The following is a 23,349-nucleotide window of genomic DNA, read 5'->3' as shown; positions in this document are numbered from 1 at the left end:
AAGACACTTGACAGTTATGAAAGTAGGTTCTTGCTGTTAAGTATGACTCACTCACGAGAAGGCCACGTTTACTATTGCATACGAAAGAATTGGCCTCAATGTGTAACTTTTGTTCTCACTTCTGTAAGAAATGGCCCTCACACCTGCTGATGTTCATCCATCTCTGTCTCTTTTCCCCTCTTCTGTGCAGAGATCCGAGCTCAGCTGGTGGAGCAGTTCAAATGCCTGGAACAGCAGTCGGAGTCGCGGCTGCAGCTGCTGCAGGACCTGCAGGAGTTCTTCCGCCGGAAGGCTGAGATCGAGCTGGAGTACTCCCGCAGCCTGGAGAAACTAGCCGAGCGCTTCTCCTCCAAGATCCGCAGCTCTCGCGAGCACCATCAGTTCAAGTAAGTGCGGTCTTGACCTGTGGCGGCTACTGCAGCAACTGGAAGATGCGGCTATGGGGTTCCACTCCAGGCAGCGTACAGTTCTTGGTCAGACATGGGCTTGGGTGACAACAGGAATATCATCACCTCTTGCACCCAACTATTTAAATACCTTCTGATACAAAGACCCTTTGATGGTTGCAAGAGGTCTATCACCCTCCCTGTTAAGTCCTATATCAATTTTGCATTTCTTTTAGTTTTGTTGTAATGACACTTTCTTACCACTAGTGTAATCACTGCATTACAGTTCAACTAAAGTTGGGAAATTCAGGTCTCATTGCTAATATGTTAAAAACTGCTTCCGATGTCCTACATAATGCCACATTCCACCTCGTGCCTCTTCACTCCACCACAGGACACTCACTGCCCCCTTTTCTCACTCTTGCAGGCTCTGTTCATTGCTGCTTTCTCACTTTGTCACTATTTTACCCTGTTTCTCTTTCTCCTTCTTTCAAACATTTGTGTTTTCCCTTTATTGCTCTGAGTGAGTCTGATGAGGAAAAATAAGTGCCACTCCCCAAAAATGAGTGCCGGTGGGCACCACTTGCAGCCCCATCTCAGATCAAGCGCTGGATATTTTTGTAGTGTAAATAATCTTTCAGTAAAACAGACGGATCATTTTGTCAAAACATACAAAACTGTACATGGACACTGGGTTTGTGAAAATCAAACAAGTATCAATTCTCTCCTGAAGTGGTACTTAAGTTTAGGTATGGATTCTGCGTTTTGTATCTCACTTTTCACTCACTGCTGTGTTGCCCTGAGAAGAATTATATGGTGTCCAATACTTGCTCTTTGTTATTTCCAGGTTTTCTTTTACACCTTTTTTATTCTTATGTATTATTGTGCTTTCATTCCTTTGTAGTTGATTCAGCCTGGTATCTGCACCCATTGCAGGACACATTTTTCTGAGCATTCTTCACTTGACCTTTATGTGAAGGGGCAGAGCATGCTGCTTTCCTTGAATGCATTCTTCTTTGCAAGCTTGAATGAAAACGCTGCAAAGCTTTGGAAAGGAAAGGAAGCATTCTGGGAAATGGATATGTTTGCATCTTCCCATTTTAATACTCCTTCTGGTATTGCATTGGGTGATTAGTACTGTATTCATCATGAACAATGTTGTGTTTGGTATGTTCGCCCTAAGTGGCCAAGGGTGTGCCCGGACGTGGGCCCTTTACACTCTGTGCCACTGGGTTCAAGCTATCCTGGCTGATGAGGGGTGATACTCCGAAACCGGTCCCAGGATGCTTGTTTACGGTCCAGGGAGGGCCTGTCCTGGCAGTTTGAGTGGACTGTTCCCATGAGGAGCAGTGTCAAGACTGATTTGCAAATGCTTGGGTCTACACTGGGGTGGCGTAGTGAGCATAAGAACGATGGATTAAACCCAGATCTCTTGACAGGGGGCGAGTGGTTGAAAAGTTTCAACACTCCGTCCATCGTCTTGTTGTGTCCATCATGAACAATGTCTAGAAGTTTGCTTTGGACTAGATTTCTAGGGGATTTTTGTTTAGCAATTTGGGATGATAGTAGGGAATATCTTGTGACAGAAAGATGCACCACAAACATGTTGTTTTGCAAAATATTTGTAATGATAATGCTTGATAATTTATTAACACTGGACCAAAGTGAATAGTTTTGTCATTCTTCAGTATGGTTGGGGTGGACTCCACGGGCGACCCACAGGTAGTGACCAGTTCACTCCAGGTCATTATGGTCACTGTCTCCAGATCTATACATTTGAATGGAAATCAATAATTTCAGGTTTGTTAGTGTAATTAAGGCTTCAACAACGTGTAGCTGTGGAGCTATTAGTAGATGCCTATCTACTTAGATGTAACTTTCCTGTGTACAGCCCAACCTACTAAATTAGAAACTTTTGTTTGGTAGAATTAATCTATGTATCCCAAAGTTGAAATGCTGTATTTGAGAAGAATATGTGTGTATTTTCAGAACTCATAAATAGATGTTTGGTGAAAAATGGTTTTCAAAAACATATTTAAAGCTGATATTGAGTGATAAATAATGTAATATCACTAATATTACCTTGGTGACTGGGGTATTGCAGCTATGGCTGTAACGTATTACCCAGTTCTTAATTTGAGCAGGTGGTTTCCGGTGCTCAGCACCAGCACTTTTCAGGCACGCTATTTTACTGTATTGTATTTTAATTCCATTGACATAGCTCTTACTACCCCAGATAAAGTGTTAAAGCACTATGTTCACGATCAGAGGCACAGGTCATTCCAAGGCAAAATTCTCCTGTTTGAACCCTGTTCAGTCTGTCTGACTACCTACTTCTGCAGCAAAGAGCCCTGGCCTTGACAATCATTCAGTGTTCAAATAGCCACGCCCCCTTCTTGCAATATAAAAGAGTCCACCACTGTATTAATGGTTATACATTTAGTGCTTCGCTGTACAGTTTTGCTGTTCCTAATCGCTGTGAATGAAAGGTATTACTAGTAGCCTTTCTAAGGGAAGGCTGAACGGCTGAGTGACCCTTGGCAGGATTCAAGCTTAGTACCTCCAGCTAAGACTAGATCCCAGGGGTGAGCAAGTGTCACCCGGTGATCCATCCGACCAGCTGTAAATCACTGTCTGTAGTATATATCTTGCAGTCAGTCGCAGCCGGCCGCGCGGGGGGGGGGGGGGGGGGGTCGCGTGGGGAGGGGGTTGCGCGGAGAGGGGGGTAATTAAATTTTTTTTTTTTAATAATTGAACTTACCATCTCCTCCGGTCCCGCGTCACGTCCGTCTCCTCTCTCATCTCCAGGAAGCAGTCAGCGTCCCTCCCCTCCCCTCCGCTAAGCCAATCAGAATGCTGCAATGGCAGCCTACATAGAGAAAATGCAGAGTGCGCATGACTGGTTTGGTCGGCCCTGGGCCGACCAAACATTCAACGCAATCAGAGTGGGCTAGCCACTCCTACCCTGCCTGGAGCAGGAACGGTAACCAGCCCGCCCCAAACCAAACCCTGCCTTCTGCTTTCTCGCAGTGTGAGAAGCAGAAACATAAAATGGTATTTAAAATACAGTTTTATGTTTCTGCTTCTCGCACTGCAGTGGGACGACGCTCCTCTGCCCACGTGGAGGAGCCGCCCCTGCTTGCAGTAAAGCTCCTCTTTCCCAGGCTCAGGGCGCGCGCCCTTCACATGCGGTGGATTATGACTTACCTAAATTAAGTGGAATGAGAATGGACGACAATTGTATGTGGTTGTGCAATGGATTGTGGGTGTGTGAGTGCATTCTGATAAAAGCTCATTTACAAAGGTTCAGAGATGTCTCACTCCCCTCCCTATGTCACTGTGTTCGCAATCAGGACTCCTTACTGTGTATTATCCCACCACGTAACCAGAGCGCCCAGCAGACACCCTGTTGATCTTGGACACTTGTGCATATCCTTCACAGCCCCCTTGTTACTTTTTACTGAGAGTTCATTAAAGTAACACAACTGTAGGCAACTTTAGAGTGGCGTGGCGGCTATCTACGGTGCAGGACTTATGGTAATTGCTTACTAAGTTTAGGTGTTTCTGCAGCTTGTGTTCACAGTATCTAGCATACCTTTCGTCCAAGGTAAAACCACCTCCTCGGGTGATGGGGTACACCATTTTGGACTTGTTGAATTTCACCTGCTACTGAATAATATTAGAGTACTCTACCTGCAGGGCCAGTGCAAATAAGGCCTTACCACCTGACAGCAGCAGGCCACTAGAAGGTGCCAAATTACAACAAATTATTTCAAAAATGTTTTTTCCTGTGGGAGTGAATTCACTAAACTGCAAAATGTCACTTTACCTTAATCTCCAAACATCCTTCCTCCAAAGATGTCTATTAGTATTCTTAGTCAACCTTTTCTGGGGTGAGATGACCTCGCCCTTAAGGATTCAGACTCCTTTTATACCCAGAGCTTTCAGCACATGGGCAGAAGTTTGCAAAGTACAGTTGGCAAGCATCAATTATCAACCCTTTCAAGGTCTGGTTATTTCACTTAAACAAGGCGTCGAGCTGTACCACTGAGAGAAGCAGCTGATGACATTTTCTTATGCTGTCTGCAGTTCTAAAAATAAATGTTGGGTTCATTCCCACCTCCCCTCCTCAGAAGCTGTAGTTTGATCGCTATGATTGCACATTTAGTGGCTCACCACTGTGCTGGATTCTGCACACGACTGAGAAAAGTATGCACAGAAACATTCCACTGCAGCCCTGGAGGAGAAAATGATTAAAGGGGACGTGGCTCGTGGAATAAATACAGCACAGCTGGTGAACACATTGCAGCAGCGAGATGTCTTTGAAGAAAGATTCTCAAACTAAGACTTGCGGGCAGGAATAATGAAAGGAGCTTTGGTGCTCTTCGCACATGCAGTGCCAGGCTGCTTCCTAATAAATTGGCCATTTTCGGGCCTATGCTTGTGATATAGCGCCACCCAGTGGTGGAACCTTAGGGCAGTATCAGAACTTCGCCTTATAGAAGTTCTCTCCACTTCTGGAAGTGGGGAAAGTTAGGGAGTTGGAAGAGTAAAGGAAGATATTTACATTTATTCTATGAAACTTTCCAGGAACAGGCGAGGTAGCTTAAAAAAACAGTGAAAGAAGAGGAGTACGCGGAGTATAACAGCAGAACCAAGCATCCTACTTTAACAATTATTGACAAAGTCAACAGGTCCAGCTTGAATTGAGTTCTTACTAAGAGTTTCATGCATAGAATGCATCCGCGGTATAAAGAAAATGCAAGGTGTGATGCATTTGTGATGCAAAACAGTCCCTCGTGCATTGCAATGCAAGAGCTGCAAGCAGGTGGAATGATACACCGAACTACCACTAGCATGAGGTGTGAATATGCATTTTAAAGAATTGGTAGCAGTAGGTCAGGCACACAGCTGCGCTATCAAGCCAGACTTAAAAAGAGGTCCAGCTTTCAAGGGCAGCCAGTGAGCAAATACAAAATATGTGTTAAATAATCTCTTGCCGGGCACGCAGCAGATCTAGCATAGGTCTCACAAGGTATTCAAACTTCAACCATCGTCCTGTAATAGACACAAGCTGTATGTGTTCTCTTTGTAGCACGATTTAAAGGTGAGTGCAAATTGTGTTCACTACGGTTTGCACTGGTGCATTCCAGCGCCTTTCAGCTGTTTGCAAGTTTGCAAATCTAAATTGGGGAAAATGCTAAAATAACGCACACTAAAGAGACACAAATACTGTTAAGGCTCTTTATTGCCTATTTTTGGTCGAGGTGAAAATCGGGTGCAAAGCTTTGATGTCCAATCTGAGCAATTGTACGTTGTGGTGGGGGATGTGTGTACCCAGTTTAGCATACAGGTTTCGATGACCACTCATGTGGGCCCTGAGGATCTGGAAGCCCATGCAAGACCCTGTAAGCTCCACCCAGTTTGGAAAGATAGAGGGGGCCCATTTACGTAAAGTGACGCATTGCTACGTGAAAACAGTGATGCGTCACTTTTCATCACGCTCTCTTTGCGACATGCTCGATGCGCCATATTACATTATGACGCATCATGTCGCAAGGAGTTACAGATACGTCAGTATTTCTGACGTATCTGTAGGCGCAAAAGTGACGCAAGAGCTCTTAAATAAGCCTCAGGGTTTGCACAGCTGCTCCGAGATGAGTGGCAGAAATGAATATTTTATTACATGTTGACCTCAGGATTTGGAAGTTTGAGGATCTGGGGTTTGTATGGACTCAACAGTGAAACTTATGAACTTAAAATTAAGAAACAGCTGGTAGAAAAATGACAGTCGGTGTAGCTCAGACTCACTGAAACCAAACTTCCCAACTCAGAAATCTCTTTTACTGAGCATTACTTCTAAATTTGGAGTAACCATCCCTCTTCTGTGGGTTTAACAAAGAATCCTAGGAGTACTGCTGGAGCCTTCCTCAAGAGTGAGGCAGACCGCAAAATGTTATCATGCTCTCACAATTCACTTAATTTTCTCTTCTTGAACATATATAAGACAGTCGTAAGCTTCCAGGAGTACTCCAATGGGCATAGTTCGCTCATGCAGATTGTTACCCATTAGAGCGAAATCTGCAGTAAATTGTGGGTCCCTAAATTAACTTTATTTTCTCGACGTGAAAATATCTGCTGTAGTCGTAGACTCCCAAGAGTACCTTAATGCCAAAAGTTTACTGATGCACATTTTCAACTGTTAGTGAAAACTCTCCATGGGTAAATCTTGTAAAATTGTGCGCTGGTATCATTAACTATCTTTTCTCCACGTGAAAATATTTTTCCTTTGGGGAAATGTTATCAAATAAGGGCGCTCACTTCCTGGAAAGCAAGATTGGCTTCCTGCTCACAGGAGTAAATTTGCATAAGATGTGTAACTATCCCCCAACATACAAGCTTTAAGAACAAAATAATCTGCAACTCTGGGTCCTAGGATTCAAAATGTGGACTTCAATGTCGCAATAGGATTTTTGGTACCTCTAACAGCATTTAGGTGCATAGAAATATATACATGAATCTCACTCTGACGGTTCAGGAAGTCAGTCCTGCATAGCATATGTGCAGGTGGGAAAAGGCAGAGCTCATTCTCCAGGGTGATCAGTTTGAGGGGGTATTTTGCAGTCAGTCCACATTGCCTCAGAGGCAACCCTCCAGGGCTCTAACATGCTCCACGAATCATCCAGGAAGAAATAGTACTGTATTGTATTGTCATTACATTTAAATAGCATTTACTGCCCCTGGCGAGGCGTGGAAGTGTTTTAAAACAAGGGGCCCGATTCACAGAACTAACTTAAGACAAAATCCTAAACTTACTACTTTTGGTATTCACAGAAGTTAGGATTTTGTCTTAAGTTTATCTTAAGACAGACTTAAGACAAAATCCTAACTTACGTCTGTCTTAAGTCTGTCTTAAGACAAACTTAAGACAAAATCCTAAACTTGCTACTTTTGGTATTCACAGAAGTTAGGATTTTGTCTTAAGTTTGTCTTAAGACAAACTTAAGACAGACTTCAGACAGACTTAAGACAGACTTAAGGTCGGATTTTATCTTAAGTCTTTCTTAAGACAAACTTAAGACAAAATCCTAACTTCTGTGAATACCAAAAGTAGTAAGTTTAGGATTTTGTCTTAAGTTAGTTCTGTGAATCGGGCCCCATGTGTTGATCGTTTACTAAATGAATCAAATACGCATGGTGCTCGGGAGTCCAAATATCACTAGTGTCCTCAACGCAGGTTCAGGAGGAATGGAGTCTGACCAGATCAATCAATCAATCAGCATTTGTAAAGCGCACACTGTCACCCCTAGGGGTATCTGGGCACTGTGTCTCTATCGAAGGGCCAGGACTTGAGTCTCTTTTGAAGGCTGCCAGCGAGGGGACCATAGGGAGCTGGAGGGGGAGGTCCTTCCAGGTCTTGAATGCGATGTAGGAGAAGGAGCGGCCGCCGCTGCGGATGCGGGGGTGTGCGAGGGCGAGTGAAGAGTAGCATAGTTGTCTAATGGTGTGGTGGAATTTAAGTCGATGGTTGAGGTAGGCAGGTCCTAGGTCATGAAGGAATTTGTAGGCATGAGTGAGGATTGTGAACCTGTTTAAATAGTCAGTGGTTATCCTAAAGATATTGTACCAGTCTGGTGTCAGGTTGACTATCCCACTGCGAGGGGTGTCTGGAGGCTAAACGCCAGTCCCAAGAACACAGAGCGAAAAAGGAAAATTGGGAAACCACGTGACTGCATAGCACCCTCTCTTGGACCTGATATGGATTTGCATAATGTGTTCAAGTCCTGAAGAGAGTAAACAAACATTACTATTTATTCTCCTGACCTAAACTGTTTAATATACTATATCTGATATACATTTTAGAGCTCGGTAATATTCTGTAGCTATATGTGCCTGTGAATATAAATGGTTCACCTGCAACATGTAATGGGAAATATTAGTCTAAGATCCTAAACTCCCCTGAGTGTAAGGAAGTATGAATGCAAAACTAATATTTCAACTCCCTTGAAAAATATTGAATGCAGTTTACAAGAAGTTCAAAAAGCCAAATCAAATATGTAATTTGAATGTATTTAGAAGGAATGAGGGATTGCCACTTCCAGCCGCGGCCCGTCCTACTGGGCTGACGGGCCACGCCCCCTCACCTAACGAATGTCTGTCAGGCTGAGGGAGGGAAGGCTTGTCAGACACTCTTGATTTTCAGGTCAGACAGCCAAAAGCTAGACATGTGCTAAATGCACAGGCTCCCCTGGCTGCCTGAGCTGAACTTTGCCGGACTGAAGAGGTCACAGCTACTGTGGGCGTGACATCTTCAATCTGGCAAACCACCTCATGGCCCTCTCCCGGGTGACGAGGGGGAGCTTCCCTGATTGCCTCGGACCTGGGCGCTTCAGTTCTAAGCCCTGAAGTGTCCATGGCCGAATGTCAATCACTGACACCTCGTCACAGAGCATGGTGGGGTCAGCAGTCTCCCTGATGAGTGAGGCACTGCAACCTTCCCTCACTGGCTGACCTAAGGTCAGCCATTGAAGGAAGGCAGCACTCCCAACCCTCCTTGGACCTTGGACTGCTGACTTTCCTCATTTGCTAGCCTCAGGTCACCCAATGAGAGAAGGCAGCAGTCCCAGCCCTCCTGGAATGTCCGAAGCAGAGCTGTGCAGGTATTATTTTATTTTTAATGTTTGGTGCCTGCGTGCGTTCATCAATACGTGGGAGCAAGTGGTGTGAGGTGATGTGTGTGTGTGCGTGCTTGTGTGAATGCATGAGTGTGAGTGAGTGTGTATATGTGCGTGTGTGGATCCCCATTCCTGGTACAAGTACAGGCACCCACTGGTAACTCCAAGTCAAAAACCTAACTTTAGTTCGATAAAGTCTATCATGCACAATGATGCCTTTGTAGAAGATTTCAAAGTCCATACAAAAGCCGACTGCATTACTCCAATTAAAGAGGATTCCACGGGATAGTAATAGCACGATTCATTCTTCAAACTGAGCGAGACGCGAGCAGACAGAAATGCAGCCATTGGGAAATGAGGTTCTTCCAGGTAACCACCTTGATATACTAAAGTTCACAGATGGCTGCCATACTCTAGTTCATATTTGTTCTCGTTTGATATGAGATCTTCTTTAGGTCAGCGCCAACTTGGTTGGGAAAAAGATATCAGACACACACCGTTTTGGCGTCCATCTTAACCCCTTCCATGCTGATGACGGGCCCCGTCCGTCATGCATCACGGTGGGCATGTGCTGATGACGGCTGTGGGCCGTCATGAACCCGCCCACTCATTAAAACGGCCACACAGGCGCAGAATCGTGGCCGCACCCAAGGGGTTAAAGTACAAAACTTACTTAAACCTTCATTCAATATTAATGACAATAAATCAAAATTGAAGGTATAATGTTAAGAATAACTAAAATGTAAGTCACTTTAAGTGTACTTAATGTTTATGTTCATCTACCTTGGCCGGCCCCTGTGATGACTCCTTGTCTACCCTGACCACAAGTGATGCATACCCTGTTGATGGTCCTGACAATCAGCCATCACGCACTTGAATTGGACACGTGAAATAGCAACTTAAGAATATAAAAAGGAGATCCCATCTCTGGGGCAACCTCTAAAGAGAGAGCTGGTGTAAAGGTTGATTCGGGTACTCTGAACAATTTATAATTTTTTAGCAATAAAGAAAGCTAACCAACCAATAAAATGTATACATGATGCAAAGATGTTTATTTCAGTCAATTGCATCCAACAGCCAGTACTCAAATGCTCTGTCGGCATGGGTTGACCTTACCTGGTATGTGAATCATCAGATCTTGTGAATGTAGCCCCGAGCATTATCAAAGATGTATTGCAGAGGCCCCTTTCTTTAAATGAAGTGTGTCCAACAGAGGTCAGATCTATGCCAGGGTTTCAGCATAAGCACTTTGTACGGTCCTCCTCAATGGGGATCGGAAAAAATCTGATATGGATCCTTATGCCGGCCAAGCCGTCTGCAGACCAATATTATTTTGAACTTCTGACTAGAATCATGAAGCAAAAAATGGGGCATTTTTAGACTTTGTCTGTGGAGTGCATCAGGGAAATATTTATGAAGTGTTCGATGGATATGAGGGAGTTTAAACAGATACAGCTGGGTGGAAATTGCTACAAATGTAGGAGTCCTTAGGTGGTTAAACGGTCTGGTCCTCAGCCACACTAGTCTCATTGTGGGGGCTCTGGGTGCCCCTAGATTGTTGCACCTGGGGTTTCTCTCTGTCTCCTGTTGCCCCGGGTAGACAGTGCCTGCTGGTCTCACCAGGCCTGCGCTCCCGCAGTCCGTGTAGTCTACTTCCTGCAGTCGAGCCTGGATTTGGCAGTCGACGTCGGCTTGGATGTCGGCTTTGGCAGGTTCCAGTCGGATCATGTGCAGTGTTGGAGTATCAGGTTTATGTGTGAGGAGGAAAGGTTCAGGAGAAGTTCATGGACTGTGTGTGCACCTCTGGGACTCGCGCCCAGGCTCCTCCAACTCGCGCCAACTTTACTGTCGCTCTCTATCGCATTATCTCTCTTGTTTTGATTTGTTTGTGAGCTCTTGTCTAATCCTGGATCCAAGCCAGTTTGTAATGTCTGCATAATGCATTCCTCCCACTAAAGTTTCATCTACTCAAAGAAGAAACCCCCTTCCTACAAAGATACATAAACCTCTTAAACATCTTCAACTCTCCATAAAATAATCAGTCTCTCCTCTAGGAAATGCTGCATGCCCTTTCTTGCTAGAATCACAAATTCAGTGTTTCTGACTAAGATTGACTCTCACCGCTATAAGCCCTTTGGGGGAGACGGCACTATCAAAAAAACACTTCTTTAGTGTGAAAAATGCTGCTTTAATGAAACCGGTGTGTATCTCTAAGCATTTCAAGGCAATTGCCTTACCGACTAATTAACCACTTCAGTATGCATCAAGCTAATCCTGTCCAAGAACCCAGAGTGGTTAATTTGTGAAAAAATAAGCTCCGGGGCTGTCGTCAGGAGGCAGCTTGCATCAGCTCATTGCTTCTATTAGCGCAGCCTATAACAGAACTACTAACCATGAAACACTACAAGTAGGGATAGGATGTGGCATATGGGCCAGACCTGCCAACTTTGGAGCTGGGGAACCTGGTTCGAGTCTCAGCATAGGCTCAAAATCCTGTGATTCTGGGCAAATCACTTAATCTCCCCTGTCTACAAAAAATGAATGTGTCCTTAACTGGTGCTCATGAAAAGCACTCCAATACCTTTTTGTCGAGGTTGCCCTACAAGGGCCGGTCTTGACGATTAAGTGGCGGTGCCGAGCACCGGAAGCCACTGGCTCAAATTAAGCACTGGGAACCCCCTTCCTTAAACACCTGAGCTATTCTTGACCTCCGTGAAACTAAGTAACAATTCCTCTCTCTCAATCATCTTTCCGCAAATCAGGCCTCCTGACTAAACCTTTCAAAACTGATTGTGTTTGAACACATAGCGGTCTCTTAACTCCCCCCAACACCACACCCCTTTCCCTCCTTCGAGCTTCACGCCTCAACCAGTAGCTTGACCAACCAATGCTTGTAATCTACAACTAAACCTACCAACCAGACCCTCAGAAAAAAAAAATGTAAGGAGTTTCTCTACTGCCCCTGTCCCTCTCGCCCCCCAACCACTCAAACCCAGTATCCTTCTCCTAATAATGCTGCCAGGTGTCACATAATTCCGTCAGATGTTCCCTTCCCATCTCAGACAAATGCGCTCCTCTTTGCTAAGATAATGTACATACTCAAAGTGAATCTCACCGTGCCTCACTCTGCCCTACAGAAATCTCATCTCTTTGTTCACCTTTCGTCCTGCCCCATCTATACAGCTGCCTGCTTTACAGCTCCCCTCCAGACTTTTCTGGTCATCAACTTGTTTCATGAAATCAACGCTCCCGTCCACAACTGCTTAGTATTGTATAAATCTCTTTATACAAAGTGTGCTCAAGCTGATGTGCAGACTTTTACTTCCCATCTGTGTTTCCTAGTTCTTGTTTACCGTCCACATTTTCCTTTTGTTGCATATCTGTATTTGCTGTGAAGCGCTCTGATACCCTCGGGTCCAGTTAGCGCTATACAAAACTTCAATAAATAAATAAATAAATAAAGGGGGGCGTGGCTTGGACGCAGAGGAAGATGGCGGGTTAGAGCGTCTCTCCTCCCGTCACGAGCGTCTTTAACTGGTATTGGAACGCCTTTGTGCCTACAGCTGGGATGTGACCGAAGATTCGAGCATCGGATCACTCCCTGACGGTAATGAGCTGATTTACGTGGCCGGGGCTGCAGCGGATCAAGAGCTGCACCGAGTGAGGCTTCAGGCGTTTATGGCGGCAGCGCGACTGAAGGACGGAAAGCGGAGCGCGAAGCAAGCTCCTGCAGAGCACAGCGGAAAACCCGACAGCGCAAGGAGGAGCTGAAGTAGGTGACCGCGTTCACAGAATTTAGCGCACTGGGGCGGACAGCGGACGTTACCGATCGCGTGAGTGCAGTGCGATCGGCCATGCAGAGACTTCCCTAACCTTTACCAAGAAGGCGGCCGCCACTCGGTAATGCTGAAAAACCGAGGCAAATTATCTCTCCTCACTGTCTCTGCACAATCAGCCGGATTTTGACGCCAATCGAGCATTGGTGAGAAAGTAGTCACACACACCTGAGCTGGACAAGGGAGATGGCTATAACTACGCTGTGTGCCTGGAATGCCTGCCATTAGGACATAATGCATTATCTACAGCCACAGTGCATGGCAAGCTCACTGTATCTGATAGTATGTTTGTGAGAGCTTAAACCTGCTGAAAATGAACGCCTGGATTGCTTGACACCAATACACAGTGGGCTCCCTAATGCTCCAGTCTCGACAAGCGCCATGTGCATATATTGACTGAATAAATGGGACGCCCTGTTCCTCAAATGCCTTTTGCGAAGTGTTATTACCAACAGTGAACTGAGTTTTGGCTGACCAATCCCCTGGGTAAGCTGGTATTGGTTCTTTTGCCCCGCGTGAGTGCCGAGGGGGAGCTTTCAGGTCACTGCCCAAAATTCTAAGCAACCCCAGAGAAAGAGCTAGCGATCGCTATGGATACCAAAGATCAAGGAACCCTCAAGAGACTTAAATCAGATCACTCGAACCCAGGATCACCAAAAAAACCAAAGAAAGTTACCCCGGACGCACTTGACATGATATTGAATAGGTTAGATGAAGTGAAGGACCTAGCCAAAGTCACTAAGGAGGAAGTGGTAGCAATCCGTCAAGATATCAGAGATACTAATGCGCGCCTAACAGAAACAGAATCCCGAATCAGTCGCCTGGAAGACATAGAGGTTGAAACCACCAAGGCTCTGAAACACCTACACATCTCCTCTGACCAGACAACTAGACGACTGGCCGAGTTGGAAGACTGGAATAGGAGGGGGAACCTACGCATTTTTGGAATTCCGGAAGGGTCCGAGGAGTCGGAAGGTTCATGCATTCAGTTTTTGGAATCCTGGTTCACTAAAGCCACGAACCTGACTTTTACCAACCCTCTTGAATTTGATAGGGCACATAGAGTACCAGGGAGAATCACTAAGACGCAGAGAGGACCAAGGCCCATCGTATGTAAACCGTTACGATACCAACATGTGGAGCAGATCCTTGCCTTCGTGCGGAAGCACAATCATATTCTGTGGAAGGACAACAAGGTCTACATTTCTCTAGACTACAGTAAGGAGACCGTGGAAACAAGGAAGGCCTTCCTTGCCCTTCGTCCACAACTGTCAGTGAAGGGATACCAGTTTGGTTTTGTGGGCCCAGCGAAGTATCGGGTGACAATACGAGGATCGTCTCACTACTTCACGGATCCAATGAAGCTCAAACGTATGCTTGAGGACGTGGAAGAACGAGACATGGAGCGCGACATGGAAACTAATAACCCGGATGGTCTATCAGCCTCGGCTTCTGCTTCAGGATACAAGTGACCACGTTTAGTTCTATCATAAAGTTTTCTGTGCTCTGTTAATGTTAAAAGTCTGATGCGCTTATCTATTGCTGGGTACCTACAGGGTAGATCTCAAGTTTACGGAAACCTTCCAGCACTAGAAGCTCTATGATGTCCTGGAAGTTTCTTTATTTTACTTCTCTTGTTGGTTCCAATGAGAAGGTGGCCGGTGATATATGAATCGTAACGTGTTGACTAACTCCAGACTCTGGTTCACTGACAGGTTACTCGGAGTAGACCGGATTCGCTCTGGCAATACTGTGACTCTTTGATTACTGATGATCTGCTGTTCTCTCTTTAGGTTATTCACCACTGATGCGACGACTTAGATACTACTAGCCATTACGTGCCTTTAATGAAGGATATGATGCCATAATATCTTCCAATGGGCCATGTTGTTGTATTCTCAACTTTCTGTTGGTTCTAATGCATCATTCCAACGTTCCACTGCTTGTATAATCTTTATACGCATTTTTCGTTATGTATAGTTGTTCCAATGACTATACATGACTAGTTTAGGCGGGAGGGTTACTGCGGTTTTCCTCACGTCGCCATGCTTCTGTATCACAGTTGGGGTGGGTGGGGTGGGGGGTCGCGTGGGATTGGGGGGGATGGGTGCTGTGTTCTATGGTTTGTATTATTTTTTCTTCTTTCTCCTTCATTCTCCTTCCTTCTTTTTCTTCTCCTTTCCGTACCACTTCTTTCTTTTCTGATCTATCTCTTTGCTCTTGATTGGACAAGTTGTATCATGCATATGCTGCGTTTGTATATCTGCACTCAGACCAGTCATGCTGTATCCTTGGGTACCCAAATGTCTAGTTATGGTTTTCGACCGTATTTCATCTTAAGTAGCAAAACAATATGTTCTTTGCATGATGCGCCGTGTACTTTGTTTTCCCTTGGCTCTCTCGGAGCAATCATGATACATACACTGTTGTAAATGTCACATACAACACTGTCCACTCCACTTGGTACAACCTCATTTGACCGATTGAAAGTTCTGTCCATGAATGTTAAGGGTCTGAATCAGCCCGTTAAAAAACAAAAGATATTAGATTATTTGCGTAGACAAAAGGGGGACATTGTTCTGCTGCAAGAAACCAAATTGGATGCTAAACAATTCTACACTCTGCGCAACAAGTTTTATTCGGAGGTTGTAGGATCTAGTGCACTCGGTAAAAAGAATGGAGTTCTGGTATTAATGTCAAAGAAGTCCAAGGTAGAGCTACTGTCATCCTTATCAGATGAAAAAGTTCGCTGGGTTACGGTGAAACTCACTAGGGATAACACGGAATTCTTTGTCACTAATGTTTACGCCCCTAACACTAATGATTTAGAATTCTGGCAGGATTTAGTCAAGCAGATTGCAACGGTACCTGATACGGCGGTACATATAATTGGGGGTGATTTTAATCTTCCATTTGACCCGGCCTTAGATAGGGACTCTAAGTGTACATTCAAACCGAACAAGTCACATAATGCCTTCATCAAATTATGCCAACAATTTCATTTAATTGATGCTTGGAGAATACAAATCCCTACTGATAGGGACTACACATTCTACTCTTCCCCTCACGACTCGTTCTCCCGCATTGATTACATCTTCATTACACAAAATGGCGTGGCAAGGATAGAGGATACATCAATTGAGCCAAGGGTACTGTCAGACCACTCATATATATCTCTATCCATCAGTAACATTAAACCGTCCCCTAAACAAACGTCTTGGAGACTCAATGAAGAAATCCTACACAAAGAACAAAATAGGACTGAAATTCTGGAAGCTATTAGATCTTATTTGGACACTAATGTGAGAGGGGACACTTCAGAACTAGTGCGATGGGAGGCCTTGAAAAGTACAATAAGGGGGGTGTGCATCAAAATCCGTTCAGCAATGAATAGGGATTGTAATGCGAAGCTGGAAGGGCTGGAGGCTGAGATAGCTACTTTAGAGAACAAACACCAAATGACAAGGGACCAGGAAACGTTCAATATCATGACCCACAGAAAATACGAATATAACAAGCTAGTGTGCGAAATGGCGGGAGTGTGGTTGGATAGGAAGCGAAGGTTTAAGCTATGTGAATCTAATAAAGCCGGTAAGAACCTGGCAGCATACTTAAAATTTAAAGTGCAAAAGAATGCTATCAATGTTATCAGGGACTCGGCGGGAGTTGCTCATTCGGACCCCCAAAAAATAACTGAGGTCTTTAAAGACTTTTATGAGGACCTATACGCTAAAAACGAGTTGGTGGCGGAAGACAAAATTCAGGAATATCTACAAGAATGTGTACTACCAAAGTTACAGCCTGAAGAACAACTTAGTCTCAATGAGCCGATCTCGGCTAATGAGGTGGAAAAAGCGATCAGGGGGTTAAAATGTGGGAAAGCACCAGGTCCGGACGGCTTTACGGCCAAATTTTATAAAAGCTTTGCAACGGACTTGGTTGATCCTCTTCTTAACCTCTTTCACGAATTTACGGAGTCAGGGGAGGTAAAAGGCACGTTGGCAGAAGCGACTATTGCAGTCCTGCCTAAGGACGGCAAAGACCCGTCACTACCAAAGAATTACAGGCCGATTTCCCTGATTAACCTAGATTGTAAATTACTAGCCATGATTTTGTCAGCCCGTCTGCAAAAAGTCCTTCCTACCCTAGTACATCCGTCTGAAGCGGGTTTCTTAAAACATAGACTATCTAGTGATAACACCAGAGTACTGGCCCATGCCCTAGAAAAAGCAAAGCTTCTGAAAACCCCCACGGTAGCCGTCACACTAGATGCGGAAAAAGCCTTCGACAAGGTAGATTGGTCCTACCTTGAGGCAGTTTTACGCAACTTCAACCTAGGAGAGACGTTTACTAAACTCGTAATGGCTTTGTATGCCGGCCCTACTGCCAAGGTCAGAGCGGGTGGCTCCTTCTCTTCCTCTTTCTGCTTAAAACAAGGGACGAGACAAGGTTGCCCATTATCGCCTTCTCTGTTCTTACTAGCAATAGAACCCTTTTAGTGGCATATTAGACACAATGAAGCCATTGCTGGGGTTCCATTTGGTGACTGCACTGTAAAATTGACTGCATACGCCGACGATGTCCTGATCTTGACGGAAAAAGCTGACGAGGCTATCCCGGCCTTGATGAACACAATTGAGGGGTTCTCTAGAGTCTCAGGATATAAATTAAACAAGGATAAAACAGAAGTTAAGCTACTAAACAACATCGGGGGTAAAGAAATTCTGGGATCATCTGGCCTCACCTGGCAACCGAAAGCTTTTAAATATTTGGGTCTAGATTTTGAGAAGGACTTGATTACGACTCTGAAGTTAAATGAAGACTCAACGTTAAAAAAGATATCCACTTTGCTAGACAGCTGGTCACCAAAATTTTTGTCCTGGTGGGGTAGGGCTGAGACTCTAAAAATGATGTGCACGCCTCTAGTTAACTACCTGGCTTGCATGCTCCCAATGACTTTCTCAGACGAATTCATCAAGAAAGTAGACAAGTTGTTCGGAGAGTTCCTGTGGCGAGGGAAAAAAGCCAGGATATCACTAAAAAAGCTGCAACTAGCAAAAGATAAGGGCGGCCTGGGCCTGCCCTCGTTCAGGAACTACCAAACGGCCTTCCTCTGTAAGCAAGGGGCCCTCTGGCTGGTTGATGATACATCCTACACTCCAGTATGGCTAACTATTGAACGGTCGTTAATGACAGATGCACCCCTCTCGGCTCTCCTCACCATGGACTTGGCTCATATACCTCACTCTAAATACATTCTACTAAATACCAGAAGAGCACTTCTCCGACTTGACCAGTACCATAAGACTGCTTTGGTGATTAAGAGATCCACCCTACTCTCACTATGGCATAACCCTAGGCTCCGGATAGAGGGGAAGACCCTTTACTGGGAACTGTGGGCTGGAAAAGGTATACACATAGTGAATGACCTCTATGATAATGGCAGACCCCTACCCTTTTCGACATTACAAGAAAAGTTTAACTTACCACCCATAGAATTCTACCAGTTCCTAAAACTGAAGGCCGCTATCTCCAAATGCCCCCTCAATACAGACTTACCCTGGCTGGTGACCCGTCTCCGAATACTATACCATGCTGACCATTTTGTATCAAGAATATATAAATTGCTCCTCCCCCTGCCCAAGAAGCCACATAGGTTGACCGAAAGTAAGTGGGAATCGGAACCTAACTCCACAGGCATTGCATTAGACTGGGAGGTAATACACAGCACCGCACTGACAAACAAGATATCCCCGATCCTATGTCAAACGAAATATATGCTGTTAAACAGAGTGTTCTGGACCCCCCAGAGATTGTTTAAATGTAAACTGAGGGATACGCCTGACTGTTGGAACTGTCAAGAAGCACCTGGTGACTTGGCACACATGCTTTTTAATTGTTCCCTATTGCGACCATTTTGGAGTAAAATATTTACATACATTCAACAGGTGCTTGGAATCACGCCTATCCAGGAATTTATATATGTCATTTTAGGTCCTCTGGAAGCACACTTGCCGGACATTCATGACAGACAATTGCTTGATATTATGTTGACATTGGCGTGCAAGGTCATACTTTACAAATGGAAAAATTTTGCTGAAGTCAACTTCAAAATGTGGCTAGAGTGGCTTTCATTTTTAAGAGGGGCGGACAATCCTGCGCTACAGTCAGCCACTTGGAAACCCTCGAACAAAAAACTCTGGTCATCCCTGGATGCGTCATCCTCCCACTTTGAACCACCATGACATGCATCTCAACAGTTAGCTTTGCTAGATAGAATCTAGATGGAATTTGATGTGTTTGTTTCAGTTTGTTACACACACAGTGTGCCTGGTTTGGGTAAACAATTGCTATTGTCCTATGGATATGCCTGTGACCTGTCCTCTCTCTTCTCACCTCTTCTTTCTCTCCTCTTCTCTCTTTTCTCTCCTCTCCCTCTCCTTCTCTCTCTCCCTTTCCTTATCTTCTCTCCTTGATTTGCTTTTTGATTATTGTAAGTGTCATTTTACCAACAAATTATCCATTGATACCTTTGAAGATTTATTGTATTGTCTTTATTTTCATCCTTATTCTTCAATAAAAAAGATTTGAAATAAAAAATAAATAAATAAATAAATAAAAAATGTCGCTGAACCAAATCGTTCTCATCCAGGCGTACCGCCAATACATCTGGGCAACCTCTGCCCTAACACAATTCTGCCAACTCTGGCATCCCACCTACGCCTCACCATGCAATTTGTACTCCATGAATGTCAAAACCAAGCTGGCGGACAAAGCTTCTTGTCTCCGCGTATCTCAACTCCTCTTTGATGAAGGAGTACCTGCATAACCAAACTGGTATTGTTGCTGTAGAGAGTCAGCAACACAACCTAAAGGAGAACATGTTAAAACCAAACAGAAAGAACCCTGATTTTACATCAGCAACCAATAGGGTCTCACATCTCTTGTAGCAACCAGATTTCTACCTCAAACGTACATTTAGTGCCCTCTCTGAACATCCTCCAAAGCCCGCTTCTGTTGCTTCTCCACAGCTACAAGAACATGTTCGAAATGCGCTGGTAGGCAACCGCAATCCCAACAGCACCGTCCTCAGCACCTGACACAACTGAAACGCTCTAAAAACTGTAGCCATATCCACCTTCTCATCTTCCTTGCCCCTGAAGTCTCCCGTGACCAACCCTCCAAAAATCTCTTCCTAGTCTCAGCTGCCGATGGCTCATATCCCCAAAACAGCTACCCACAGAAGGCCACTCCTGCAAGCGTACCTGCTACTGTAACAGCAGACAAACCCTTCTCAATCACCGTCATAATGAAATTCAGCACCTCATCTCGCTGCAGTATAACAGACCCTGCCTGCTCCTTGCAATACCTTGCCCCGGATGCCACAAATTCCATCTATGCATGTTGATGTGCTCTCAGTGTAGAAGGTGTCAAGGACTTCTCTATCAACTGCACTGTCCTTACTGACCTATCTGCCACAGCTCCAGCGGCATTTCCAATTTGTGCCAATCGTTTAAGGTACCAAGCCACGGAACCTCTGCCACTGTGAACGAGCTGAAGCATATGCAGGTTCATTATTCATGCCCAGAACATGCCATGCTCTGAAAACAATGTTAAGCTGCAAAAAGCCCAACACGAAAACTCTCACCTGCTGCAACACCTTAACATCTCTTTCAGAAAGCATGTTCCCCATATGAGCCACTGACATTATCTACATCAAACAAAACGTTCTTGTCTCTAATGTACTTGCCACACAAAATAAGGGCCACGATCAAGGGAAAGAACTCTGAGAATGCAATGCTGCAACCTGCCACTGGCCAATCACCGGGCCAATGTTCTGCACACCACTACCCCTTACCAGTACAAACTAGTACCTCTTTCTTCAGGGGCATCTGAAAAAAACTGTTGACCTTACTCTGGCTAATCTCCAAAATATTCCAAATGCATGCAGTTAAAATGCTTCAAAAAGGCCGATCACATAAGCAAATCTGTCTTCACCACAGCCAATAATCTAACCCTGTGGTGAGGCAGTCACTGCCGCATGATGGCCAGTGCCGAGTCCTGCCAGCCCTCATTGCCCAACATGCAAAGTTCAAGTGACTCAGGAACACTTGAACAGCTTGCACCTGCACCGTTTTCATTTCCAACATCTATTCAAACTAAGCAGTCATCAACATTTTCTTGTCCACCGGCATCCTGGTCTCTATCACCACTGAACCAATTTCAGTTCCCCAAAATGGCAATCAAGTTGCTGAAATAGTTGTCTTTTTGGGAGCCAAAGACACCCCTAACACTGCCATCAAAACTTGAAATATGTCCTTAACCTCCTGACATATCTCTATCGACTCAAACACCACTATAAGGAGGAGATCTGAGTAATGCGTCAAACTAACACAACCTGACACTGCAGTAAAGACACAATTGAAGAAAAGAACAACATTTTTTAAATAGGGCACATAAAATTGAGCATCCTATTGGCAGTGCCTTATCCTTATAAAACTTGTCTTGAAACTGTATACCGGACAACTTGTAGTCATCCGGATTAAACATCAGAAGTCAAAAGGCAGATTTTATGTGACACTTTGCCAAAAAAGTAGTCCTTCTCTGCTTTCTATACCCTTTCAATTGCATCATCTATTGATGCTCCATGCACCAATGAAAGTGCATACAGTATGAAGTCATTCACTGATTGCCCATCAGGCTAAGACAAATGGTCAATCAACCTTAACTGCCACACCACCTTCTTAGGGACCACAAAAGACTGTGAGTCAATCAATCCCTCCAATGGCCTCTCCTCGAATGAACCTGCCATTCTCCCCTTCCCTACCTCCTTCTGCAATTTCCCCAGAACTACTGTGAATGGTCTTTCAAAGATTAACATTTCGTCCGTCTCCTTCTTTGTAGACTAACGGAACCTAGTCTAAAACCTTCAATAAACCTGTTAAAGAACAAACGTGATCTCCTGCAATGGGTAGCACTGCAACCATTAGCCATTTCCTATTGGCCCTTGTCCCTCCCTGCCCCTTGCCTCCTGCAGTTGCCCAATGCCGCCATGTGCCCTCTTGTTGCTGGACATTGCACAATGGCAAGTTTTCCCCCACAATTTGAACACTCATATTGAAACTTGCAGTATTCCCTTTTGCAAACTCGTTTGTTAAATGCCCAACATGCTCCGATGTGTGCAGGCTATCCTCTCCCTCAACCGCCCCCTCCACCCTGGGTGGGCAACGTTTGAAAGGACCGATATACCACAGGGAGACCACTTGCAGTATAGGTTGTAGGTGCTGGCCTGGGCGACTCCATATATTGGAGCCACAGTTCCATGTCTAGCACTCCCAACTTATCCTCAGCATTCTCACTCAGCGGCGCTTTAAATTTCTCAACCTAGTGAACCCAAGCCAACCCCACAAAAGTTTTCTACGTTTTGCTCATAACATCCATATATTTGAAAAGTACCACGCTCTGGGAATTCTTTGCAGTAAACATTGGAATAAATGAGATACGCTGTGGTCCAATTTTCCATGTTTATATGAACCTTTGGCCGTCCCACCAGATCCAACTCCTCCTCCTTTGGTCTCTCTGTCAGCCGCATCTCTCGAACCAGTAATTTAAAGACCTCTACATATTCACCCTTCCAAATGTTTTCTTTCGTGATGGTCAAGTGAGCATTCATAGGCTTTGTCACTCACATATATGACATTCTCCTGTGTTTTACTTCTTTGGTTTCTTCCTGTTTCTTTCCCTGCACCTTTTTCCATTCGATGTACCCAATTTAACACCCTTTTCCCTCTCTCTGTCTTTCTTCCACCACTTCTTTAGTCCCCATGAATTTGTCTTCCACAAGCTCCCTCTCCACATCTGACTTTCCATCACCACCTCAGTATTCTCCTCCCACTCCATTTCCAATAGAGTGAAAACTTAACCCCTTCGCTGCTGATGACGAGCTCAGCTCGTCATCAGCCACGCTGGTCGTGTGCGGATGACGAGCTGAGCTCGTCATGTAACGCGGGCGGCTTTTAGAAAAAAGCCGCACAGCGGAAAAATAACCGCAGCAGCGATGCGGTTAAAACTCTCTGGGGCATATTACCAAGGGTGGCGATATTGAATTGTTGCTGGTTTAGCGGCCGTTTTTGGCCAGTAAGCGGCGATAATTCTATCCCTTTATTACTAAGCTGTCGCTAACTGATGTTAGCGACGGTTTTAGGCAATAGCGAGCGGTTTGGGGCCCGCGTTGCATGTCAGCGATATTTATCGCTAATGACATGCAAAGTGGGCGTTCCCAACCTGTTAGCGACTGAAACAGTCGCTAACCTCGCTATCTCCTATTACCAACACAGGCGTAGCGATGGAAATATTCCCGCTATTGCCAAAAACTAACACCTGCTCTGACCAGTTCTTAGCCATGTTATCCAATGGGAGGTGGATAACATGGCTAAGAGCATTTGGTCGCTA

At 44.9% G+C, this 23,349-nt stretch overlaps 1 protein-coding gene across 1 annotated transcript in view; it reads left to right on the top strand.

Moving 5' to 3' along the window:
* Window positions 1-23,349, top strand: part of SRGAP3 (SLIT-ROBO Rho GTPase activating protein 3) — a 468,362-nt gene that overhangs the window by 248,242 nt on the left and 196,771 nt on the right. The window contains exon 2 of the mRNA XM_086939226.1: window positions 191-386. Coding sequence (XP_086795352.1) covers window positions 191-386 — 196 coding nt within the window. The remainder of the gene's footprint in view (window positions 1-190; window positions 387-23,349) is intronic.

Source organism: Lissotriton vulgaris, chromosome 9, assembly GCF_964263255.1.
Source record: "Lissotriton vulgaris chromosome 9, aLisVul1.2, whole genome shotgun sequence".
NCBI classification, from domain to species: Eukaryota; Metazoa; Chordata; class Amphibia; order Caudata; family Salamandridae; genus Lissotriton; species Lissotriton vulgaris.
This window is presented reverse-complemented; position numbering and strand designations above follow the sequence as displayed.